Source organism: Phyllobates terribilis, unplaced genomic scaffold (genome assembly GCF_046119375.1).
Source record: "Phyllobates terribilis strain yellow unplaced genomic scaffold, ASM4611937v1 Scaffold_8__6_contigs__length_399053987, whole genome shotgun sequence".
In the NCBI taxonomy this organism is placed as follows: domain Eukaryota; kingdom Metazoa; phylum Chordata; class Amphibia; order Anura; family Dendrobatidae; genus Phyllobates; species Phyllobates terribilis.
In genome coordinates this window covers 95507092-95534973 of record NW_027362768.1, presented here as the reverse complement: position 1 = coordinate 95534973, position 27882 = coordinate 95507092, and the positions used below count along the sequence as shown (strand labels likewise).

Sequence of the window (27882 nt, the reverse complement as noted above, 5' to 3'; positions counted from 1 at the left end):
TGAATGTCCTCCTGCCAGGTTGGGTAAGTTACTATATCATCCACCACCTCGTCTTCCACTTCCTCCTCCTGACTTTATGGCAATTGTGTCTCATCATCGTCCACCTCTTGTGACACTTTCCAACCGTCGCCTTCGTGTGACCATGGCTGCTCAAATATTTGGGCATCACTACACGCAATCTCCTCTTACCCCGCTTCAAGTCGACCGGACGAGGGGCCCGAATCTATAAATGGAAAAGTGAACAGCTCTTCCGAGTGTCCAAGTGTGGAATCAGTTGTCTCGGGGTACTCGGCATCGTGGGAGGAAGGAGAATCAGGGTGAGGAATATGCGGTCCAGACTCACGGCTACTGAGACTTGACCGTGTGGATGACAGGGTGGTGGTGGTGGTGGCTAAGTGACTGGAAGCATTATCCGCTATCCTATCAACAACCTTTTGACACTGCTCTGGGTTCAATAGTGTTGTGCTGCGGTCTCCTAGAAATTGGGACAGGAAGGTCAGGCGAGAAGATGTGGGTGTTTGTTGTGGCACAATTTCGGCTTGCCCACGGCCTTGTCCTCGGCCTCTGCACGCACCATTACCATCACGTCCAGTTCCCTGTCCCTTGCCACGTGCCTTGCCCATTTTAAATGGAGGACAGTATCTTCCACGCTCACTACAAATGACTGAGTTTGGAGCGAACTTATATGTGAGCCGTGTGATGGAGAAAACAGAGTTTTAAATACCTGGCCTGTAGGTAAGTAGTTTCAACAGCAAACTGCGGTGAATTGCTTCAATGACACACTAAAGGAAATTTTTAATGGAGGCCAGAAATGGCAGTATTTTCTGACAACGTACAGTACAGACCAAAAGTTTGGACACACCTTCTCATTAAAAGATTTTTCTGTATTTTCTTGACTATGAAAATTGTACATTCACACTTAAGGCATCAAAACTATGAATTAACACATGTGGAATTATATACTTAACAAAAAAGTGTGAAACAACTGAAAATATGTCTTATATTCTAGGTTCTTCAAAGTAGCCACCTTTTGCTATGATGACTGCTTTGCACACTCTCATAGAATCATAGAATCATAGAATGGTAGAGTTGGAAGGGACCTCCTGGGTCATCTGGTCCAACCCCCTGCTCAAAGCAGGATTCACTAGATCATCTCAGACAGATGTCTGTCCAGCCTCTGTTTGAAGACGTCCATTGAAGGGGAACTCACCACCTCTCGTGGCAGCCTGTTCCACTCATTAATCACCCTAACTGTCAAAAAGTTTTTTCTAATATCTAATCTGTGTCTCCTCCCATTTAGTTTCATCCCATTGCTTCTAGTCTTTCCTTGTGCAAATGAGAATAAAGATGATCATTCTACAATGTGACAGCCCTTGACATATTTGTAGACAGCTATTAAGTCTCCTCTCAGTCTTCTTTTTTGCAAGCTAAACATTCCCAAATCCTGCAACCGTTCCTCATAGGACATGGTTTGCAGACCAGTCACCATTCTGGTCGCTCTTCTCTGAACTTGCTCCAGTTTGTCTATGTCTTTTTTAAAATGTGGTGCCCAAAACTGTACACAGTATTCCAGATGAGGTCTGACCAAAGAGGAGTAAAGACCGATAATGACTTCACGTGATCTAGACTGTATGCTTCTGTTAATACATCCCATTCTTGCCATTCTCTTGATGAGCTTCAAGAGGTAGTCACCGGAAATGGTTTTCACTTCACAGGTGTGCCCTGTCAGGTTTAATAAGTGGGATTTCGTGCCTTATAAATGGGGTTGGGACCATCAGTTGTGTTGTGCAGACGTCTGGTGGATACACAGCTGATAGTCCTACTGAATAGACTGTTAGAATTTGTATTATGGCAAGAAAAAGCAGCTAAGTAAAGAAAAACGAGTGGCCATCATTACTTTAAGAAATGAAGGTCAGTCAGTGTGAAAAATTGGGAAAACTTTGAAAGTGTCCCCAAGTGCAGTTTCTAAAACCATCAAGCGCTACAAAGAAACTGGCTCACATGACGACCGCCCCAGAAAAGGAAGACCAAGAGTCACCTCTGCTTCTCAGGATAAGTTTATCCGAGTCACCAGCCTCAGAAATCGCAGGTTAACAGCAGCTCAGATTAGAGACCGGGTCAATGCCACACAGAGTTCTATTAGCAGACACATCTCTACAACAACTATTAAGAGGAGACTTTGTGCAGCAGGCCTTCATGGTAAAATAGCTGCTAAGAAGCCACTGCTAAGGGCAGGCAACAAGCAGAAGAGACTTGTTTGGGCTAAAGAACACAAGGAATGGACATTAGACCAGTGGAAATCTGTGCTTTGGTCTGATGAGTCCAAATTTGAGATCTTTGGTTCCAACTACCGTGTCTTTGTGCGACGCAGAAAAGGTGGACGGATGAACTCTACATGCCTGGTTAACACCGTGAAGCATGGAGGAGGAGGTGTGATGGTGTGGGGGTGCTTAGCTGGTGACACTGTTGGGGATTTATTCAAAATTGATGGCATACTGAACCAGCATGGCTACCACAGCATCTTGCAGCGACATGCTATTCCATCCGGTTTGCGTTTAGTTGGACCATCATTTATTTTTCAACAGGACAATGACCCCAAACACACCTCCAGGCTGTGTAAGGGTTATTTGACCAAGAAGGAAAGTGATGGGGTGCTACGCCAGATGACCTCCACAGTCACCAGACCTGAACCCAATCGAGATGGTTTGGGGTGAGCTGGACCGCAGAGTGAAGGCAAAAGGGCCAACAAGTGCTAAGCATCTCTGGGAACTCCTTCAAGATTGTTGGAAGCCATTTCCGGTGACTACCTCTTGAAGCTCATCAAGAGAATGCCAAGAGTGTGAAAAGCAGTCATCAAAGCAAAAGGTGGCTACTTTGAAGAACCTAGAATATAAGACATATTTTCAGTTGTTTCACACTTTTTTGTTAAGTATATAATTCCACATGTGTTAATTCATAGTTTTGATGCCTTCAGTGTGAATGTACAATTTTCATAGTCATGAAAATACAGAAAAATCTTTAAATGAGAAGATGTGTCCAAACTTTTGGTCTGTACTGTATATGTGATCCGTTTGACGGAGAAAACACAGTTTTAAATAGCCGGATTTCTAGTGCTCTAATATGGAAAGGACCTGTCCGTATTCTGCAGGGCCAACAAGCAAATGGTACAGAAAAAATGGTGTTCTCTGGATTGCTTTTTAAGCAAATAATGAGGATTAAGATCCAAAGAAAAGTATTCCTGGCCCCTGAGTCCTGGGCCTTTGTATAGAAATACAGTATTTAACAGCAGCAGAAGGCAGAATTGGAATGGAGCCTCTTGTGCTATATACACTGCAGTCTGCTATATACATCGCCTGCCTATACACTCTGCCTGCCTGATATCTCTGCAGATGGATTAGTCCTCAGAAGGACTGTTTGTTAAGATGGATATGTGTAATGTACGGTTTTTCTCCCTACACTACCTAATACATGATCAAATCTCTCCCTGACACAGCAGCAGCTCTCCCTACACTGTCTGATCTGGAGTGACTGCGACGAGCGTGGCGGCGCCAGTTCTGATATAGACCTGATGATGCTGTGCGACCAGCCAATCACTGTAATGCCCGCAACCAACATGACTACGGCATTACAGTGCATGGCAGGCAATCCTTGCATGTACATTGGCTCTCTAAAGAGCGCCAAACATGCAGGGAGGGGACCCGAGCTCCCGCCCGAGCAACCTGGAAATACTCGGCGAGCGCCGAGCATCTCGAGCAGTGAGATGCTCGGGCGAGCACCGAGCATCAGCGAGCATGCTCGCTCATCACTACAAATATCCCTTCTAGGTTATTAATAGTAGTAAACACTGAGCACATATCACAGTACTAAGTCTTCTACTGATAATAAAGCTAATGGACAGGTGATATACACAATGCTGTTTAGATTTTCAATAACTCGTATAATTCAATTAATTAATCCTGTATTTTTTTTATTATTACGGTAATGCGGATGTGTATGAACCACTTGTGGATTTTTTTATGCAGTAGATGGTAACACATATTATGATACAGATTAAAACTGTTGCAACACATACAACCACTACTACAACGGTTACATTTATATTAGAAGCTGAGGAACTCGTTTTTGTAACTGATGGTGAAATGCTACTTGTATTGTTAGAGATCAGCGTGCTGGTAACGGTTACTGTGTCAGTGATTTGGGGGATACTGCTGCCTGCTGTGAAGTCTGTTGGCGTTAGTGAAGTCTCAGCCGGCGTGGCGGTGTATTCATTTGGGGGTTCTGTAAAGAGAGTTGGAGGAACTGTCCCAATCAAAGTTGACAGTGTTGAAGAAATAGTAGTATCAGTATTGTCAGTTGGCATCAAACTATTAGTTTGTGGTATTGAGTCACTAGTAGTGGGTGGCAAAGTGCCATCAGATGATGGTAATACACTTACAGATGGTGCAGAGTTGCTGACAACAGGAAATGTATTATCTGTTAGGAGCATAGTGCTATATATTGGGGTGAGTGTTCTGACATCTGACTCTGTGCTATGAGTTGGTTGGTAAATACCACTAGTTGGAGTTTTTGGGCTTCGGATTGGTGGCAAGGTTGTTTCAGTGAAGGTCAAGTTTTCATTAGGAGGTGAGGATATACTTACAGAAGTTTGAAAACTGACTGTATAATTTCGTACAGTACTGTCGGGTGTGTCAACATCAGGTGTGTCTGTACTGCTAACTGTTGGATAAGAGTAGTCAGTGGGTATAATATTACTACTATGTGATGATGAGCTGATCTCCATCTCAGTTGTTTGTATAGTGAAGTATACGTCTGTAGTGGTGGTCTCAGTAGAGGGTAACTTCTCAATGGTTGGTGTGCTCATGCTAGCAATGGTTTGAGGTTGCTGCATAGAGGTGCCAGTGTGGGTTGTTTCAAATAGGACAGTAGAAGATTCTGGAGTTATGTTGGTCAAGACTTTAGTCTGTGCTATGTTAGAAATATCTGACTCTTGATTGTCCTTATTAATGGCAGTCAAAGCAAAATAAAGCACAGTTTCATTTTCTCCAATCATAATTCCAGGTTCAAAAGTGAATTTTTCACTGGATCCAAAAAGTTGTGGAGTGATGCTGGAGATATCAATAGCAGTTGAATTTTTAAAGTTGTCCCTCAGATCTCTTAGGTTTGTACTCATTCGCAGGTCATATTGTGAAGCTGAAAAAGAAACACAATGACACTTAGGTTATTTAAGAATATGTGAGCTGCAATAAAGCTTTACCACCACTATTTCCTATCCACAGCATTTGATCTGAGTTCCCAGGAACTATCACCATTACAACTAGCGTTTAGCCACCCCCGTAGTGTTCGAGTTCGGTTCGGTTCGTCGAACACCCGTATGTTCGCCGAACTGTTCGTCGAACTGTTCGTCGAACACCGTCAAACACCATTAAAACCAATGGCAGGCAAACAAAACCACATAGAAACACATAGAAAACACATAGAAAACACCTTCAAAGGTGTCCAAAAGCTGACAAACTGCTCAGAAGACACAACTAACACATGGAAAAGTGACAAGTACATATAGTCATGCGAAAAGAAAAGAGGTGGAGGAGTAAAAGGAGGGGGAGACACAGATATAGGCATGTCATGCCCTTCTAAAAAAAAAAAAGTGCGAAGCCGACACGGCCAGTCTGTTCCTGCCCGTGCGACCTCCGTGTCGCCGGGTTTGTGCCAGAGCCGCGGTGGACCCTGACGGCCAATCCCCCTCTCCCAATACTGGTGCCTGTCCGCTGGTGGGTCGAGTGAGCCCCCCTGCGGTGGAGGCAGGTCTAATCTTTTTAATTTAAATTGTCTCTCTAATTTGAATGAGTACACTTTAAATCCTTTTACAAGGATCTATTGAAGGGCAAATCTCATGCCAGCAGCCGCGGTAATTCTAGCTCCAGTAGAGTCCACTAAAGCTGCTGCAGTTAAAAAGCTTTTATAAGGATCGAGCTTGGCGGTCCACCGCAAGGCGTCCTACCGCCAGTCCCAGCCCCTGTGCCTTGGGGTGCCTCCCCGATGCTCTTCACTGAGTATCCCGGGGGCCCAAACCATTTCCTTAGAAAAAATTAAGTGTCCAAACTACAGGTGGTGTAGCTTGCTTAACAGCTGGGATAATCCACTGACTAGCAGACACTGCTACTAGGCACAAAGTATTTCCTGGGCTAGATGCAGTTAAAAATTTGTAATTAGATACTCTCGTTGGATGCTTAAAAAGCTTGGGGTAGGGGTCTAGGGGACCCTTTTATAGGCAAAATCACGACCCTGTATCGCAATACGTCACCTAGGCTGAAGATAAATGGAACATTTTCATCACCTTTCATAATCACCAATCAGACAAGGCAGGGATGTTCTCTGTCCCCTCTCTTATACATCCTAGTGATGGAGCACCTGCTCTCATTAATTCACCATAACCCCAATATTAGGTGGATTGAGGTGGGAGGCACCGAGTACAAGTGCTCTGCATTTGCTGATGATGTCCTAGTATATATCACTCAATCACATATATCCATCCCTGCTGTTATGGCTGAAATAGATCACTTTTTTACATGGTCAAGTTTTAAAATCAATGCAGCGAAGTCTGAGGCCCTCGATGTCTCCCTCCCCAAATCCATACAGGATTTCATCCAGTCCAACTTTCCCTTTGCCTGGCCCTCACAGGGTATCAAATACTTAGGAATTCGTATTCATAGAGACCTCTCCAGTCTATGTTATCTTAATTTTGGGCCCTTTATTGAACAACTCCATACAGACCACGATTGACAAGTTAGAACTGTAAGATTCACTACGTGAACCACTGGTGTTTTGTGGAAAAGCACATGTACACTGTGTTCCAAATTATTATGCAAAAAGTGTTTAGGAGTGATAAGGGAAGAATTTTTTTGTTTGTCAGTTAAACTCATTGATGGTGATGTGTGTCAGGGCTCTTTATATCACTGTAAGCAATTGCAGACACCTGTGCTAATTAGTTTGGCAGGTGTGTCCAATGAAAGGCAAGACTACTTAAGAAGGCTGTCCCACATTATTAAGCACCCTACATTTTCTGCCAAAATTGGAAAGAAAAAGGATTTGTCGGCTGCTGAGAAGCAACAAATTGTGGAGTGTTTAGGTCAAGGCATGACTACAATCAACATTGCCAAGACACTTCATCCTGATCATCGCACAATCAAGAAGTATGTAGCTGATTCACAGTACACACGTGTGCGTGCTGATAAGGGCAAATTGAGGACTCTTTCCTACAGGCAATTACGTCAGGTTAAAAGAGCAGCGGCAAAAAAGTCTTGTCATAGCAGCAGACAAGTTTTTGAAGCTGCTGGTGCCTCCAACGTCCCCCGAACAACAAGATGCAGGGTCCTTCAGAGGTTTGCAGCTGTGCGTAAGCCATCCTGTCGACCTCCTCTATCCACTGTACACAAGCAGAAACGGCTCCAGTGGGCCAAACAATACATGAAGACTGACTTCAAAACTGTTTTGTTCACCGATGAGTGCCGTGCAATGCTCGATGGTCCAGATGGATGGAGTGGAGGATGGCTGGTTGATGGACACCCCATGCAAACACGGCTACGGCGCCAACAAGGAGGAGGTGGAGTAATGTTTTGGGCTGGAATCATGGGGAGAGAGTTTGTCGGCCCCTTTAGGATCCCTGAAGGGGTAAAGATGAACTCCATAATGTATGTGGAGTTTCTCAAACAGCACTTCCTGCCATGGTTCAAGAAGAAGAACCGTGTATTCCGCAGCAAGATCATTTTCATGCATTATAATGCACCGTCTCATGCTGCACATAACACATCTGCATCTCTGGCTGATATGGGCATAAAAGGGGACAAACTTATGGTGTGACCCCCATGCTCCCCTGACCTCAACCCCATTGAGAACCTCTGGAGCATCATCAAAAGGAGTGTCTATGATGGCGGGAGGCAGTTCACATCTAAGCAACAGCTCTGGGAGGGTATTCTGTCCTCATGCAAAACAATTGAAGCAGAAACCATCCAAAACCTGACAAATTCAATGGACGAGAGAGTTGAGAAGCTCCTTTCGAACAAGGGGTCCTATGTGCAAATGTAACATCACCTAGAATAAAGTTTTGAGTTGAAAACTGTTTGATTTCAGTTTCTAATAACCTGCTAATGCTTATAATTTCAAAAATTACCATTTTTTTGTTCTTTATTAAAATGAAAAGGTTGATCGAAAAGTGTGGGGGATCTAAGAGTGTGTCAACCCAGTAGTCAGGATTATTTTGAATTCTGACAATCTGAGGGTCATGTTGCAGGTAGTGCAGCAAGATGGCACTCATGTGTCTTGCGCATCTAGATTATAAATTATTTTCCGGGCTAGATGCAGCGAAAAATTATTATTAATTGGAAAGCTGGTGTAGCTTAGTATAGATGGCCTAATCGAATCAGTACTGCAAACTGCTACAAGGCCCAAATTATTTTCCAGCGAAGATACAGATAAACATGATTAGCAATTTTAAATCTGGTGGAGTTTAGTATAGATGGCCTAATAGAATCAGTATTGCACACTGCTACAAGGCCAAAATTATTTTCCAGCCAAGATACAGATAAGCATGATTAGTAATTTTAAATCTGGTGGAGTTTAGTATAGATGGCCTAAGAGTATCAGTACTGCACACGGCTACAATGCCCAAATTATTTTCCAGCCATGATACAGATAAACATGATTAGTAATTTTAAATCTGGTGGAGTTTAGTATAGATGGCCTAATAGAATCAGTACTGCACACTGCTACAAGGCCCAAATTATTTTCCAGCCAAGATACAGATAAACATGATTAGTAATTTGAAAGCTTAAAACGGTTGGTGAGGTGATTTTAACAAATCATCAAGCTTTTACTCTCCCCAGGATGACACAGGGGTAGAAAAGTCCTTTCAGATCCATGATTTGTTCATCTTTATGAACGTGAGTCTGTCTACATTTTCAGTGGAGAGCCGCGTGCGCTTACCTGTCAGCACACCACCAGCAGCGCTGAACACACGTTCAGACAGAACGCTGGCTGCGGGGCATGACAAGATCTGCAAGGCGTAAGTGGTGAGCTCCGGACATTTATCCAGATTGGAAGCCCAAAAAGAGCAAGGGTCCAGTGACACAGTCATGGCTTCAATGTTTACTTGGAGATACTCGTGTACCATCGTCTCTAGGCGTTGACTATGTGTCAGACTTCTTGTCTCCTGTGGCCTTGCAAAGGATGGGCTAAAAAAGTGGTGAAATGTTTCCGCAAAATTGATGTTACCAGCAGATACTGTGTTTCTGTTATGGTTTGAGTGCTGAACACTCGACGGTCCCACGGTTGGCAAGTTGGAACTGTGAGATTCACTACGTGCACCACTGGTGTTTTGTGGAAAAGCACATGTAATATTCTGCAACAGTCTCTGCTGATACTCCTGCATGCGTGCATCCCTTTCTATGGCAGGAATAATTTCTGCTAATTTACTTTTGTACCGGGGATCTAACAGTGTGGCAACCCAGTAGTCAGGATTATTTCTAATTCTCACAATTCGAAGGTCATGTTGCAGGTAGTGCAGCAAGAAGGCACTCATGTGTCTTGCGCTTCCAGGAGCACCAAGTCCCTGTTGTGTTGGTGACGAGGTAACAATCATGCTTCCTTCCTCTGCCCTCTCCCCCCAACCTCGCACAACAGAAATGTGATCAAGGTCTCCCTCATCTGATGAGTCTTCCATCAGTTCGTCCTCCACTTCTTCCTGGGCTCCTGCACCTTCCTCACTAGTTTGGCTGCTACCATGCGCCCTGGTAAAACCATCTCCCCCACCCTCACATGCCTGCTGCCTTGGTGCTGCCGACCGTATGGACCTTGCAGATGTTAGCCCTTCCGCATACAACTCCTCCTCCTCTACTTCCTCCACCTCCTCTTGTGCCACCACCTGACTCCGAATTCTGTTTAACATGTGCTCCAGCATGTAAATCACCGGAATAGTCATGCTGATAATGGCATCGTCAGCACTAAACATCTTCGTCGCCATTTCAAAACTGTGCAGAAGGGTGCATAGGTCCCTGATCTTAGACCACTCCTCCAGCATGATTTGCCCCACCTCTGGATCTCGTTGGCCCAGGCTGTATGTCAGGACATATTGCACCAGGGCTTGTCGGTGCTGCCACAGTCGCTGCAACATGTGCAGAGTTAAATTCCACCGGGTAGGCACATCGCATTTTAGCTGGTGAAGTGGCAGGCCCAATGACTTCTGTAGAGATGTAAGTCACTGAGCTGCGGGATGCGAACGACGGAAGTGAGCACACAGCGACTGTGCCCTCTGCAGAAGGCCATCTAGTCTGGGATAGTGGGCTAAAAATTGCTGGACAACCAGGTTCAACACGTGAGCCATACAAGGCACGAGTGTGACATTGCCCCGGCGAAGGGCCGCACCCAGGTTTGCAGCATTGTCACACACGGCCTTCCCTGGTTTCAGGTCCAGTGGAGACAACCATTCATGAAACTGGTTCTCCAGAGCTGACCACAACTCCTCAGCTGCGTGACTCACATTTCCCAGACATTTCAAAGTAAAAACCGCCTGATGACGTTGAGCCCTGCTGCCAGCATAGTAAGGAGGTGTGCAGGATCCCTCAGGCGCAGTTAGAAAGCTTGTGGCATGACCAGACAGGCTTTGGGTGCAGGTGGAGGACCGAGAGGAGGTTGAAGAGGCAGAAGCAGTGGAGGAACTTCGAGATAAAGAGGATTGACACACAACTCGTGGGGATGGCAAGACTTGGACAGCAGCCCCTTGTCCTGCTGTCACCATAGTTACCCAGTGCCCAGTCAGCGACATGTAACGCCCCTGTCCATGCCTACTCGTCCAAGTGTCTGTGGTGAAATGCACCCTGTCACACACAGAGTTTCTCAAAGAAGCGGTGATGTTGTGTGCGACATGCTGGTGGAGCGCAGGCACACCTTTCTTTGAGAAGTGGTGCCGACTGGGCATCTGGTACTGGGGCACTGCGACGGACATAAGGTCTCGAAAATCCTCTGTGTCCACCAGGCGGAAAGGCAGCATTTCTGTAGCCAAGAGCTTGCAGATGGTGAAATTCAACCTCTTAGCTTTCTCATGGCTAGGAGGAAATGGTCTTTTACTTGTCCACATCTGAGGGACCGAGGGCTGGCTGTTGTGGTTAGACGGGGTTGAGAAGGGTGTCCCCGGCAAACTGCCGGTCTGTGAGGAAGATGCAGGCGGAAATGTTAGGTTGCCTTGATCCAAAGGTGGTGCTATAGATGTCGGAAAGCGCTGAACACTAGAGATGAGCGGTGCTCGATTCGAACTGTTCGCCAATCTCAAATTCGAGCTGTTTGGGCCGTGTTCGAGCCGTTCGACGAACACGAACGATTTGAACAAAATTCGGCTGTTCGAGGTTATGTTCGATAACTGTTCGTGCACCAAAATCATAACTGGATTTTTTCTCAGTAATGCTGAAAATTAATGTTAATACGCAGTTTGAGTGTACAGCGGGGCGGGGGGAGGGGCAGAGGATGGATCTCTGCAGGAATAATGAAGATCTCCATTTTTTTTCTCTTTCCCGCATTTACAGTGGGGAGGTGCAATCTGTCAGCCTATCAGCAGCGCACACACGGAGCGAACTGCTTTTTTTCACACAAGCAAGGGCATGTGTCATTGGCAGTGTATGTCCTTGCCCTATAAGACCCAGCCATTTTTCCCGTCGCCACCATTTTCTCACTGCTGCAGCTGCGTGTTAGACTGTGGCTGTGTGCGCTATACTTTGTTAATTTCAAGCCAATTTTCGCACAAATCTACGGATAGCTTGGGAGTAGGGAATTGTTGTGATTGCAGTCCTTTTAAGGACTAGGTTACATCATTTCTTACGACTTTTATCAGGCAGGTCTGTGCTCTTAATAGATAGGTTGGGAGTAAAGACTAATTGTAATTGCAGTCCTTTTGAGGGCTAGGTTACATCAGTTCCTATCACTTTTATCAGGCAGGTCTGTGCTCTTAAATAGATAGGTTGGGAGAAAAGACTAATTGTAATTGCAATCCTTTTCAGGGCTAGGTTACATCAGTTCCTATCACTTTTTGCAAGGCAGGTCTGTGCCAGTGCTGTGCAAGATTTTTTCACAGCATTTGGCTAAATCTAGCAAAGCTAACCCTTTTTGTCCTCTTGCAGTGTGTGTTAGTCAGTGGAGAAGCCTATCTGTGTTGCAAGCTACACCACCTGTGTATAGAATACAAATTTTTTTACTGCACCTAGTGAAGTAAAACCTTTTGGGCATAGCATCATTCTATTAGTCCATTTATACTAACCTCCATCAGGTTGCAAATTCAATATAATTTTTTTCTGCATCTAGCTCTGAAAAACTATTTCGGCTTCTAGCAGTGTGTGGGACTTGTTCTATTAGTCCATCTATACTAACCTCCATCAGGTTGCAAATTCAATATAATTTTTTTCTGCATCTAGCTCTGAAAAAATATTTAGGCTTCTAGCAGTGTGTGGGACTTGTTCTATTATTCCATCTATACTAACCTCCATCAGGTTGCAAATTCAATATAATTTTTTTCTGCATCTAGCTCTGAAAAACTATTTCGGCTTGTAGCAGTGTGTGGGACTTGTTCTATTAGTCAATCTATACTAACCTCCATCAGGTTGCAAATTCAATATAATTTTTTTCTGCATCTAGCTCTGAAAAACTATTTAGGCTTCTAGCAGTGTGTGGGACTTGTTATATTAGTCCATCTATATTAACCTCCATCAGGTTGCAAATTCAATATAATTTTTTTCGGCATCTAGCTCTGAAAAACTATTTCGGCTTCTAGCAGTGTGCGGGACTTGTTCTATTAGTCCATCTATACTAACCTCCATCAGGTTGCAAATTCAATATAATTTTTTCCTGCATCTAGCTCTGAAAAAATATTTCGGCTTCTAGCAGTGTGTGGGACTTGTTCTATTAGTCCATCTATACTAACCTCCATCAGGTTGCAAATTCAATATAAATTTTTTGCATCTAGCTCTGAAAAAATATTTTGGCTTCTAGCAGTTTGTGGGACTTGTTCTATTATTCCATCTATACTAACCTCCATCAGGTTGCAAATTCAATATATGTTTTTTCTGCATCTAGCTCTGAAAAAAATATTTCGGCTTCTAGCAGTGTGTGGGACTTATTCTATTATTCCATCTATACTAACCTCCATCAGGTTGCAAATGCAATACAATTTTTTTCTGCATCTAGCTCGGAAAAACTATTTCGGCTTCTAGCTGTGTGTGGGACTTGTTCTATTAGTCCATCTATACTAACCTCCATCAGATTGCAAATTCAATATAATTTTTTTCTGCATCTAGCTCTGAAAAACTATTTCGGCTTGTAGCAGTGTGTGGGACTTGTTCTATTAGTCCATATATACTAACCTCCAGCAGGTTGCAAATTCAATATAATTTTTTTCTGCATCTAGCACTGAAAAACTATTTCGGCTTCTAGCAGTGTGTGGGACTTGTTCTATTAGTCCATCTATACTAACCTCCATCAGGTTGCAAATTCAATATAATTTTTTTCTGCATCTAGCTCTGAAAAACTATTTCGGCTTGTAGCAGTGTGTGGGACTTGTTCTATTAGTCCATCTATACTAACCTCCAGCAGGTTGCAAATTCAATATAAATTTTTTCTGCATCTAGCTCTGAAAAACTATTTCAGCTTGTAGCAGTGTGTGGGACTTGTTCTATTAGTCCATCTATACCAACCTCCAGCAGGTTGCAAATTCAATATAATTTTTTTCTGCATCTAGCACTGAAAAACTATTTCGGCTTCTAGCAGTGTGTGGGACTTGTTCTATTAGTCCATCTATACTAACCTCCATCAGGTTGCAAATTCAATATAATTTTTTTCTGCATCTAGCTCTGAAAAACTATTTCGGCTTGTAGCAGTGTGTGGGACTTGTTCTATTAGTCCATCTATACTAACCTCCAGCAGGTTGCAAATTCAATATAAATTTTTTCTGCATCTAGCTCTGAAAAACTATTTCAGCTTGTAGCAGTGTGTGGGACTTGTTCTATTAGTCCATCTATACCAACCTCCAGCAGGTTGCAAATTCAATATAATTTTTTTCTGCATCTATCTCTGAAAAACTATTTCGGCTTGTAGCAGTGTGTGGGACTTGTTCTATTAGTCCATCTATACTAACCTCCATCAGGTTGCAAATTCAATATCATTTTTTTCTTCATCTAGCTCTGAAAAACTATTTTGGCTTGTAGCAGTGTGTGGAACTTGTTCTATTAGTCCATCTATACTAACCTCCAGCTGGTTGCAAATTCAATATAATTTTTTTCTGTATCTAGCTCTGAAAAACTATTTCGGCTTGTAGCAGTGTATGGGATTTGTTCTATTAGTCCATCTATACTAACCTCCAGCAGGTTGCAAATTCAATATAATTTTTTTGTGCATCTAGCACTGAAAAACTATTTCGGCTTCTAGCAGTGTGTATGACTTGTTCTATTAGTCCATCTATATTAACCTCCATCAGGTTGCAATTTCAATATAATTTTTTTCTGCATCTAGCTCTGAAAAACTATTTTGGCTTCTAGCAGTGTGTGGGACTTGTTCTATTAGTCCATCTATACTAACCTCCAGCAGGTTGCAAATTCAAAATAATTTTTATCTGCATCTAACCCAGCCAATACTTTTGGGCTAATACCACAGTTTGGCCACTCAGCTCTGTTCGGTTCCCATCCATTGTTTTTTGTGCAAACAACTCCAGAGTTGTCAATTAGTTAACCACCAAAATGAGTGGAAAAAGGCCTGCTGCTGGTGGAAAGGGGAGTAGGCGTGTAGGGAAGGGATAAAAAGGTTGTGTCCGTGGGGTAGGTGTTAAAGCAACAGTAACATCGGCAGAAGAAAGACCATCTTCCAGCCAAACTAAGATGTCTACTTCTTTTAGCAGACAATGTGATAAGATCCCTTTCTTACGGCCACGCCAATCGCTACAAATTCCAGATGAGGCACAAAAACAGCAGGTGCTTCAACGGATATCAAGTGCTCCTTTAAGTGGGCTCTCCTCCACCTCAACTTCAACATCACAAATACTCCAGTCCTCAGAGGTGTCACCCCAATCGCACTTGCTTCCTCACAGCTCCCAAGTCTCAAGCTGCCCATCTGAGTATGGGGTAGAACAGATGGTTGAGTCTGCAGAGCTGTTTACTCATACTATAGCCTGGGAATCAGAAGTCGGCTCCAGAGTTTCTGTGAATCCAGACGAGGAAATTATCTGCACTGATGCCCAGAATCTTTATGAGTCAGATCCAGGACCAGACGCAGAAGGTTCTGACCATAATGTAGACCCTCGTTCCCAAACTGTAACTCCTGTTGGTGGAGACAATGAGGAAGACGATGATGAGACTCAAATACCTGATTGGAGCGACAACTTGAGTTTTTTGTCAGGGCAGGAAGAGGTTGGCTCTGAGGACGACGGGTGTGATAACACACAGGGTGAAGATGATGAGGTTGGAGATCCCACTTACTGTCAACCCACAGTCAGCCAGTCGATGAGGTGAGCAGAGGAGGTGGAGGAGGATGCTAGTGACGACGAGGTCAGGTTGCGCCTTCCTGGACAGAGACGTAGTACTGGAAGCACGTCAACAACTGCATCCTGAAACACAACTCTGCCTCTGACCACAAGTCGTGGTGGCTCTTCAGGTCGCATGGGTGCTAAGCCTTGCATAGCCTGGGCATTTTTTCAGATCGATAAAGATGACCCAACTCATGTTATCTGTAACATTTGTCAGCAAAAGCTAAGTAGAGGCCAAAAAATACATAGTTTGAGTACTTCATGCATGAACCGGCACATGGACATGAAGCATAAGTTGCAGTGGGAAGCTCAGTGTGCTACAATGCGGCCTAGCCGGCCGGGCCAACCACCGTCTGCCATATCTTGTGCATCCGCGGCCTCTTCATCCTCTGTGACTGGGGGGACAGCAGTCACACCTGTTTTGGGGCGCAGACCTGCCACCTCTTTACCCGCAACAGCCAGCGTGAATTGGCAGGTCATCATTTTCTTTGGAGGTGGTAACACCAGCTGGTGTTGAGCGCTGTCCGACATCGATAGCACCACCTTTGGATGAAGGCAACCTAACATGTCCGCCTGCATCTTCCTCACAGACCGGCAGTTTGCCGGGGACACCCTTATCAACCCCGTCTAAGCACAATAGCCAGCCCTCGGTCCCTCAGATGTGGACAAGTAAAAGACCATTTCCTCCTAGCCATGAGAAAGCTAAGAGGTTGAATTTCGCCATCTGCAAGCTCTTGGCTACAGAAATGCTGCCTTTCCGCCTGGTGGACACAGAGGATTTTCGAGACCTTATGTCCGTCGCAGTGCCCCAGTACCAGATGCCCAGTCGGCACTACTTCTCAAAGAAAGGTGTGCCTGCGCTCCACCAGCATGTCGCACACAACATCACCGCTTCTTTGAGAAACTCTGTGTGTGACAGGGTGCATTTCACCACAGACACTTGGACGAGTAGGCATGGACAGGGGCGTTACATGTCGCTGACTGGGCACTGGGTAACTATGGTGACAGCAGGATAAGGGGCTGCTGTCCAAGTCTTGCCGTCCCCACGAGTTGTGCGTCAATCCTCTTTATCTCAAAGTTCCTCCACTGCTTCTGCCTCCTCAACCTCCTCTCGGTCCTCAACCTGCACCAAAAGCCTGTCTGATCATGCCACAAGCTTTCTAACTGCGCAGAAGGGATCCTGCACACCTCCTTACTATGCTGGCAGCAGGGCTCAACGTCATCAGGCGGATTTTAATTTGAAATGTCTGGGAAATGTGAGTCACACAGCTGAGGAGTTGTGGTCAGCTCTGGAGAACCAGTTTCATGAATGGTTGTCTCCACTGGACCTGAAACCAGGGAAGGCCGTGTGCGACAATTTTGCAAACCTGGGTGCGGCCCTTCGCCGGGGCAATGTCACACACGTGCCTTGTATGGCTCACGTGTTGAACCTGGTTGTCCAGCAATTTTTAGCCCACTATCCCGGACTAGATGGCCTTCTGCAGAGGGCACGGTCACTGTGTGCTCACTTCCGCCATTCGCATCCCGCAGCTCAGCGACTTACATCTCTGCAGAAGTCGTTGGGCCTGCCACTTCACCGGCTAAAATGCGATGTGCCTACCCGGTGGAATTCAACTCTGCACATGTTGCAGCGACAGTGGCAGCACCGACAAGCCCTGGTGCAATACGTTGTGACGTATAGCCTGGGCCAACAAGATCCAGAGGTGGGACAAATCACGCTGGAGGAGTGGTCTCAGATCAGGGACCTATGCACCCTTCTGCACAGTTTTGAAATGGCGACGAAGATGTTTAGTGCTGACGATGCCATTATCAGCATGACTATTCCGGTTATTTACATGCTGGAGCACATGTTAAACAGAATTCGGAGTCAGGTGGTGGCACAAGAGGAGGTGGAGGAAGTAGAGGAGGAGGAGTTGTATGTGGAAGGGCTAACATCTGCAAGGTCCAGACGGTCGGCAGCACAAAGGCAGCAGGCATGCGAGGGTGGGGGAGATGGTTTTACCAGGGCGCATGGTAGCAGCCAAACTAGTGAGGAAGGTGCAGGAGCCCAGGAAGAAGTGGAGGACGAACTGATGGAAGACTCATCAGATGAGGGAGACCTTGATCACATTTCTGTTGAGCGAGGTTGCGGGGAGAGGGCAGAGGAAGGAAGCATGATTGTTATCTCGCCACCAACAAAACAGGGACTTGGTGCTCCTGGATGCGCAAGACACAGAGTGCCTTCTTGCTGCACTACCTGCAACATGACCCTCGAATTGTGAGAATTAGAAATAATCCTGACTAATGGGTTGCCACACTGTTAGATCCCCGATACAAAAGTAAATTTGCAGAAATTATTCCTGCCATAGAAAGAGATGCACGCATGCAGGAGTATCAGCAGAGACTGTTGCAGAATATTACTTGTGCTTTTCCCCAAAACACCAGTGGTGCACGTAGTGAATTTCACAGTTCCAACTTGCCAACCATGGGACCGTCGAGTGTTCAGCTCTCAAACCATAACAGAAACACAGTATCTGCTGGTAACATCAATTTTGCGGAATCATTTCTCCACTTTTTTAGCCCATCCTTTGCAAGGCCACAGGAGACAAGAAGTCTGACACATAGTCAACGCCTAGAGACAATGGTACAGGAGTATCTCCAAGTAAACATTGAAGCCATGACTGTGTCACTGGACCCTTGCTCTTTTTGGGCTTCCAATCTGGATAAATGGCCGGAGCTCGCCACTTACGCCTTGGAGATCTTGTCATGCCCCGCAGCCAGCGTTCTGTCTGAACGAGTGTTCAGCGCTGGTGGTGGTGTGCTGACAGGTAAGCGCACGCGGCTCTCCACTGAGAATGTAGACAGACTCACGTTCATAAAGATGAACAAATCATGTATCCGAAACGACTTTTCTACCCCTGTGTCATCCTGGGGAGAGTAAAAGCTTGATGATTTGTTAAAATCACCTCACCAACCGTTTTAAGCTTTAAAATTACTAATCATGTTTATCTGTATCTTGACTGGAAAATAATTTGGGCCTTGTAGCAGTGTGCAGTACTGATTCGATTAGGCCATCTATACTAAGCTCCACCAGATTTAAAATTACTAATCATGTTTATCTGTATCTTGGCTGGAAAATAATTTGGGCTTTATAGCAGTTTGCAGTACTGATTCTATTAGGCCATCTATACTAAGCTCCACCAGCTTTCAAATTAATAATAATTTTTAGCTGCATCTAGCCCGGAAAATAATTTTGGGGCTCCTAGATGCGCAAGACACATGAGTGCCTTCTTGCTGCACTACCTGCTACATGACCCTCAGATTGTCAGAATTCGAAGTAATCCTGACTACTGGGTTGACACACTCTTAGATCCCCCACACTCTTCGATCAACCTTTTCACTTTAATAAAGAACAAAAAAATGGTCATTTTTGAAATTATAAGCATTAGCAGGTTATTAGAAATTGAAATCAAACAGTTTTCAACTCAAAACTTTATTCTAGGTGATGTTACATTTGCACATAGGACCCCTTGTTCGAAAGGAGCTTCTCAACTCTCTCGTCCATTGAATTTGTCAGGTTTTGGATGGTTTCTGCTTCAATTGTTTTGCATGAGGACAGAATACCCTCCCAGAGCTGTTGCTTAGATGTGAACTGCCTCCCGCCATCATAGACACTCCTTTTGATGATGCTCCAGAGGTTCTCAATGGGGTTGAGGTCAGGGGAGCATGGGGGTCACACCATAAGTTTGTCCCCTTTTATGCCCATATCAGCCAGAGATGCAGATGTGTTATGTGCAGCATGAGACGGTGCATTATAATGCATGAAAATGATCTTGCTGCGGAATACACGGTTCTTCTTCTTGAACCATGGCAGGAAGTGCTGTTTGAGAAACTCCACATACATTATGGAGTTCATCTTTACCCCTTCAGGGATCCTAAAGGGGCCGACAATCTCTCTACCCATGATTCCAGCCCAAAACATTACTCCACCTCCTCCTTGTTGGCGCTGTAGCCGTGTTTGCATGGGGTGTCCATCAACCAGCCATCCTCCACTCCATCCATCTGGACCATCGAGCGTTGCACGGCACTCATCGGTGAACAAAACAGTTTTGAAGTCAGTCTTCATGTAATGTTTGGCCCACTGGAGCCGTTTCTGCTTGTGTGCAGTGGATAGAGGAGGTCGACATGATGGCTTACGCACAGCTGCAAACCTCTGAAGGACTCTGCATCTTGTTGTTCGGGGGACGTTGGAGGCACCAGCAGCTTCAAAAACTTGTCTGCTGCTATGACAAGGCTTTTTTGCCGCTGCTCTTTTAACCTGACGTAATTGCCTGTAGGAAAGAGTCCTCAATTTTCCCTTATCAGCACGCACACGTGTGTACTTTGAATCAAATACATACTTCTTGATTGTGCGATGATCAGGATGAAGTGTCTTGGCAATGTTGATTGTAGTCATGCCTTGACCTAAACACTCCACAATTTGTTGCTTCTCAGCAGCCGACACATCCTTTTTCTTTCCCATTTTGGCAGAAAATGTAGGCTGCTTAATAATGTGGGACAGCCTTCTTAAGTAGTCTTGCCTTTCATTGGACACACCTGCCAAACTAATTAGCACAGGTGTCTGCAATTGCTTACAGTAATATAAAGAGCCCTGACACACATCACCATCAATGAGTTTAACTGACAAACAAACAAATTCTTCCCTTATCACTCCTAAACACTTTTTGCATAATAATTTGGAACACAGTGTACATGGGCTTTTCCACAAAACACCAGTGGTTCACGTAGTGAATCTTACAGTTCTAACTTGGCAACCGTGGTCTGTATGGAGTTGTTCAATAAAGGGCCCAAAATGAAGATAACATAGACGGGAGAGGTCTCTATGAATAGGAATTCCTAAGTATTTGATACCCTGTGAGGGCCAGGGAAAGGGAAAGTTGGACTGGATGGAATCCTGTATGGATTTGGGGAGGGAGACATCGAGGGCCTCAGACTTCGCTGCATTGATTTAAAAATTTGACCATGTAACAAAGTGATCTATTTCAGCCATAACAGCAGGGATGGATATATGTGATTGAGTGATATATACTAGGACATCATCAGCAAATGCAGAGCACTTGTACTCGGTGCCTCCCACCTCAATCCACCTAATATTGGGGTTATGTTGAATTGATGAGAGCAGGTGCTCCGTCACTTGGATGTATAAGAGAGGGGACAGAGGACATCCCTGCCTTGTCCCATTGGTGATTATGAAAGGTGATGAAAATGTTCCATTTATCTTCAGCCTAGGTGACGTATTGTGATGCAGGGCCGTGATTTTGCCTAAAAAAGGGTCCCAGAGACCCCTACCCCAAGATTTTTAAGGGAATAATATATGGGGTGCCAGGAGACTTTATGGAGTGCTTTCTCAGCATCCAACGAGAGTATCTAATTACAAATTTTTAACTGCATCTAGCCCAGGAAATACTTTGTGCCTAGTAGCAGTGTCTGCTAGTCAGCGGATTATCCCAGCTGTTAAGCAAGCTACACCACCTGTAGTTTGGACACTTAATTTTTTCAAAGGAAATGGTTCGGGCCCCCGGGACACTCAGTGAAGAGCATCAGGGAGGCACCCCAAGGCATAGGGGCTGGGACTGGTCGTAGGACGCCTTGAGGTGGACCGCCGAGCTCGATCCTTATAAAAACTTTTTAACTGCAGCAGCTTTAGTGGACGCTACTGGAGCTGGAATTACGCGGCTGCTGGCATGAGACTTGCCCTCCAATAGATCCCTGTTAGAGGATTTAAAGTGTATTCAATCAAATTAGAGAGACAATTTAAATTAAAAAGCTTAGACCTGCCTCCACTGCAGGGGGGCTCGCTCGACCCACCAGCGGACAGGCACCAGTATTGGGAGAGGGGGGCTGGCCGTCAGGGTCCATCGCAGCTCTGGCACAAACCCGGCGACACGGAGGTCGCACGGGCAGGAACGGACTGACGTGTCGGCTTCACACTTTTTTGGTTTTAGAAGGGCATGACATGCCTATATCTGTGTCTCCCCCTCCATTTACTCCTCCACCTCTTTTCTTTTCGCATGACTATATGTACTTGTCACTTTTCCATGTGTTAGTTGTGTCTTCTGAGCAGTTTGTCAGATTTTGGACATCTTTGAAGGTGTTTTCTATGTGTTTCTATGTGTTTTTGTTTGCCTGCCATTGGTTTTAACGGTGTTCGACGGTGTTTGACGAACAGTTCGACGAACAGTTCGGCGAACATACGGGTGTTCGACGAACCGAACTCGAACACTACGGGGGTGGCTCAACACTACTGAACACCAGCTGGTGTTTCCACCTCCAAAGAACATGATGACCTGCCAATCAAGCTGGCTGTTGCGGGTAAAGAGGTGGCAGGTCTGCTTCCCAAAACAGGTGTGACTGCTGTCCCCCCAGTCACAGAGGATGAAGAGGCTGCGGATGCACAAGATGCGGCAGACGGTGGTTGGCCCGTCCGGCTAGGCCGCTTTGTAGCACAGTGAGCTTCCCACTGCAACTTATGCTTCATATCCATGTGCCGGTTCATGCATGAAGTACTCAAACTATGTATTTTTTGGCCGCTACTTAGCTTTTGCTGACAAATGTTACAGATAACATGAGTTGGGTCATCCTTATCGATCTGAAAAAATGCCCAGGCTATGCAAGGCTTAGCACCCAGCGACCTGAAGAGCCACCACGACTTGTGGTGAGAGGCAGAGTTGTGTTTGAGGATGCAGTTGTTGACGTGCTTCCAGTACTACGTCTCTGTCCAGGAAGGCGCAACCTGACCTTGTCGTCACTAGCATCCTCCTCCACCTCCTCTGCTCACCTCATCGACTAGCTGACTGTTGGTTGACAGTAAGTGGGATCTCCAACCTCGTCATCAATACCCTGTGTGTTATCACACCCGTCGTCCTCAGAGCCAACCTCTTCCTGCCCTGACAGAAAACTAAAGTTGTCTCTCCAATCAGGTATTTGATTCTCATCATCGTCTTCCTCATTGTCTCCACCAACAGGAGTTACAGTTTGGGAACGAGGGTCTACATTATGGTCAGAACCTTCTGCGTCTGTTCCTGGATCCGACTCATAAAGATTCTGGGCATCAGTGCAGATCATTTCCTCGTCTGGATTCACAGAAGCTCTGGAGCCGACCTATGATTCCCAGTCTATAGTATGAGTAAACAGCTCTGCAGACTCAACCATCTGTTCTACCCCATACTCAGACGGGCAGCTGGAGACTTGGGAGCTGTTAGGAAGCAAGTGCGATTGGGGTGACACCTCTGAGGACTGGAGTATTTGTGATGTTGAAGTTGAGGTGCAGCAGAGCCCACTTAAAGGAGCACTTGATATCCGTTAAAGCACCTGCTGTTTTTATGCCTCATCTGGAATTTGTAGCGATTGGCATGGCCATAAGAATGGGATCTTATCACATTGTCCGCTAAAAGAAGTAGACATCTTAGTTTGGCTGGAAGATGGTCTTTCTTCTGCAGATGTTACTGTTGCTTTAACACCTACCCCATGGACACAACCTTTTTTTCCCTTTCCAACACACCTATTCCCCTTTCCACCAGCAGCAGGCCTTTTTCCACTCATTTTGGTGGTTAACTAATTGACAACTCTGGAGTTGTTTGCATAAAAAACAATGGATGGGAACCAAGCAGAGCTGAGCGGCCAAACTGTAGTACTAGCCCAAAAGTATTGGCTGGGTTAGATGCAGTAAAACAATTTTATTACATACACAGGTGGTGGGGGTTAGTATAGATGGACTAATAGAACAAGTCCCACACACTGCTACAAGTCCAAATATTTTTTCAGAGCTAGATGCAGATAAAAATTATTTTGAATTTGCAACCTGGTGGCGTTTTGTATAGATGGACTAATAGAACAAGTCCCACACACTGCTACAAGACCAAATATTTTTTCTGAGCTAGATGCAGATAAAAATTATTTTGAATTTGCAACCTGGTGGAGGATAGTATAGATGGACTAATAGAACAAGTCCCACACATTGCTACAAGTCCAAATATTTTTTAAGAGCTAGATGCAGATAAAAATTATTTTGAATTTGCAACCTGGTGGAGGTTTGTATAGATGGACTAATAGAACAAGTCCCACACACTGCTACAAGAACAAATATTTTTTAAGAGCTAGATGCAGATAAAAATTATTTTGAATTTGCAACCTGGTGGAGGATAGTATAGATGGACTAATAGAACAAGTCCCACACACTGCTACAAGCCCAAATATTTTTTCAGAGCTAGATGCAGATAAAAATTATTTTGAATTTGCAACCTGGTGGAGGTTAGTATAGATGGACTAATAGAACAAGTCCCACACACTGCTACAAGCCCAAATATTTTTTCAGAGCTAGATGCAGATAAAAATTATTTTGAATTTGCAACCTGGTGGAGGTTAGTATAGATGGACTAATAGAACAAGTCCCACACACTGCTACAAGCCCAAATATTTTTTCAGAGCTAGATGCAGATAAAAGTTATTTTGAATTTGCAACCTGGTGGAGGTTAGTATAGATGGACTAATAGAACAAGTCCCACACACTGCTACAAGCCCAAATATTTTTTCAGAGCTAGATGCAGAAAAAAATTATTTTGAATTTGCAACCTGGTGGAGTTTAGTATAGGTGGACTAATAGAACAAGTTCCACACACTGCTACAAGCTCAAATATTTTTTCAGAGCTAGATGCAGATAAACATTATTTTGAATTTGCAACCTGGTGGAGATTAGTATAGGTGGACTAATAGAACAAGTCCCACACACTGATACAAGCCCAAATATTTTTTCAGAGCTAGATGCAGATAAAAATTATTTTGAATTTGCAACCTGGTAGAGGTTAGTATAGATGGACTAATAGAACAAGTCCCACACACTGCTACAAGCCCAAATATTTTTTCAGAGCTAGATGCAGATAAAAGTTATTTTGAATTTGCAACCTGGTGGAGGTTAGTATAGATGGACTAATAGAACAAGTCCCACACACTGCTACAAGCCCAAATATTTTTTCAGAGCTAGATGCAGATAAAAATTATTTTGAATTTGCAACCTGGTGGAGGTTAGTATAGATGGACTAATAGAACAAGTCCCACACACTGCTACAAGCCCAAATATTTTTTCAGAGCTAGATGCAGATAAAAGTTATTTTGAATTTGCAACCTGGTGGAGGTTAGTATAGATGGACTAATAGAACAAGTCCCACACACTGCTACAAGCCCAAATATTTTTTCAGAGCTAGATGCAGATAAAAATTATTTTGAATTTGCAACCTGGTGGAGTTTAGTATAGGTGGACTAATAGAACAAGTTCCACACACTGCTACAAGCTCAAATATTTTTTCAGAGCTAGATGCAGATAAACATTATTTTGAATTTGCAACCTGGTGGAGTTTAGTATAGGTGGACTAATAGAACAAGTTCCACACACTGCTACAAGCTCAAATATTTTTTCAGAGCTAGATGCAGATAAACATTATTTTGAATTTGCAACCTGGTGGAGATTAGTATAGGTGGACTAATAGAACAAGTCCCACACACTGATACAAGCCCAAATATTTTTTCAGAGCTAGATGCAGATAAAAATTATTTTGAATTTGCAACCTGGTAGAGGTTAGTATAGATGGACTAATAGAACAAGTCCCACACACTGCTACAAGCCCAAATATTTTTTCAGAGCTAGATGCAGATAAAAGTTATTTTGAATTTGCAACCTGGTGGAGGTTAGTATAGATGGACTAATAGAACAAGTCCCACACACTGCTACAAGCCCAAATATTTTTTCAGAGCTAGATGCAGATAAAAATTATTTTGAATTTGCAACCTGGTGGAGTTTAGTATAGGTGGACTAATTGAACAAGTTCCACACACTGCTACAAGCTCAAATATTTTTTCAGAGCTAGATGCAGATAAACATTATTTTGAATTTGCAACCTGGTGGAGATTAGTATAGGTGGACTAATAGAACAAGTCCCACACACTGATACAAGCCCAAATATTTTTTCAGAGCTAGATGCAGATAAAAATTATTTTGAATTTGCAACCTGGTAGAGGTTAGTATAGATGGACTAATAGAACAAGTTCCACACACTGCTACAAGCCCAAATATTTTTTCAGAGCTGGATGCAGATAAAAATTATTTTGAATTTGCAACCTGGTGGAGGTTAGTATAGATGGACTAATAGAACAAGTCCCACACACTGCTACAAGCCCAAATATTTTTTCAGAGCTAGATGCAGATAAAAGTTATTTTGAATTTGCAACCTGGTGGAGGTTAGTATAGATGGACTAATAGAACAAGTCCCACACACTGCTACAAGCCCAAATATTTTTTCAGAGCTAGATGCAGATAAAAATTATTTTGAATTTGCAACCTGGTGGAGGTTAGTATAGATGGACTAATAGAACAAGTCCCACACACTGCTACAAGCCCAAATATTTTTTCAGAGCTAGATGCAGATAAAAATTATTTTGAATTTGCAACCTGGTGTAGGTTAGTATAGATGGACTAATAGAACAAGTCCCACACACTGCTAGAAGCCCAAATATTTTTTCAGAGCTAGCTGCAGATAAAAATTATTTTGAATTTGCAACCTGGTGGAGGTTAGTATAGATGGACTAATAGAACAAGTCCCTCACACTGCTACAAGCCCAAATATTTTTTCAGAGCTAGATGAAGATAAAAATTATTTTGAATTTGCAACCTGGTGGAGGTTAGTATAGATGGACTGATAGAACAAGTCCCACATACTGCTAGAAGCCCAAATATTTTTTCAGAGCTAGATGCAGATAAAAATTATTTTGAATTTGCAACCTGGTGGAGGTTAGTATAGATGGACTAATAGAACAAGTCCCACACACTGCCACAAGCCCAGATATTTTTTCAGAGCTAGATGCAGATAAAAATTATTTTGCATTTGCAACCTGGTGGAGGTTGGTATAGATGGACTAATAGAACAAGTTCCACACACTGCTACAAGCCCAAATATTTTTTCAGAGCTAGATGCAGATAAAAATTATTTTGAATTTGCAACCTGGTGGAGCTTAGTATAGATGGACTAATAGAACAAGTCCCACACACTTCTACAAGCCCAAATATTTTTTCAGAGCTAGATGCAGATAAAAATTATTTTGAATTTGCAACCTGGTGGAGGTTAGTATAGATGGACTAATAGAACAAGTCCCACACACTGCTGCAAGCCCAAATATTTTTTTCAGAGCTAGATGCAGATAAAAATTATTTTGAATTTGCAACCTGGTGGAGGTTAGTATAGATGGACTAATAGAACAAGTCCCACACACTGCTACAAGCCCAAATATTTTTTCAGAGCTAGATGCAGATAAAAATTATTTTGAATTTGCAACCTGGTGGAGTTTAGTATAGGTGGACTAATAGAACAAGTTCCACACACTGCTACAAGCTCAAATATTTTTTCAGAGCTAGATGCAGATAAACATTATTTTGAATTTGCAACCTGGTGGAGGTTAGTATAGATGGACTAATAGAACAAGTCCCACACACTGCTACAAGCCCAAATATTTTTTCAGAGCTAGATGCAGATTAAAGTTATTTTGAATTTGCAACCTGGTGGAGGTTAGTATAGATGGACTAATAGAACAAGTCCCACACACTGCTACAAGCCCAAATATTTTTTCAGAGCTAGATGCAGATAAAAATTATTTTGAATTTGCAACCTGGTGGAGGTTAGTATAGATGGACTAATAGAACAAGTCCCACACACTGCTACAAGCCCAAATATTTTTTCAGAGCTAGATGCAGATAAAAATTATTTTGAATTTGCAACCTGGTGGAGGTTAGTATAGATGGACTAATAGATCAAGTCCCACACACTGCTACAAGCCCAAATATTTTTTCAGAGCTAGATGCAGATAAAAATTTTTTTGAATTTGCAACCTGGTGGAGGTTAGTATTAGTGTTGAGCCACCCCCGTAGTGTTCGAGTTCGGTTCGTTGAACACCCGTGTGTTCGCCGAACTGTTCGTCGAACACCTTCGAACACCGTTAAAACCAATGGCAGGTAAACAAAAACACATAGAAACACATAGAAAACACCTTCAAAGGTGTCCAAAAGCTGACAAACTGCTCAGAAGACATAACTAACACATGGAAAAGTGACAAGTACATATAGTCATGCGAAAATAAAAGAGGTGGAGGAGTAAAAGGAGGGGGAGACACAGATATAGGCATGTCATGCCCTTCTAAAATCCAAAAAGTGAGAAGCCGACACGGCCAGTCCGCTCCTGCCCGTGCCACCTCCGTGTCGCCGGGTTTGTGCCAGAGCCGCGGTGAACCCTGACGGCCAGCCCCCCTCTCCCAAT

At 43.9% G+C, this 27882-nt stretch overlaps 1 protein-coding gene across 1 annotated transcript in view; it reads right to left on the bottom strand.

Annotated features, from left to right (window-relative positions):
* Positions 1-3959: 3959 nt before the first annotated feature.
* The window catches only part of LOC141156776 (calcium-activated chloride channel regulator 1-like), a 115826-nt gene continuing 91903 nt past the window's right edge, over positions 3960-27882 (bottom strand). The window contains exon 14 of the mRNA XM_073643154.1: positions 3960-5190. Coding sequence (XP_073499255.1) covers positions 3974-5190 — 1217 coding nt within the window. The 3' untranslated portion in view covers positions 3960-3973. The remainder of the gene's footprint in view (positions 5191-27882) is intronic.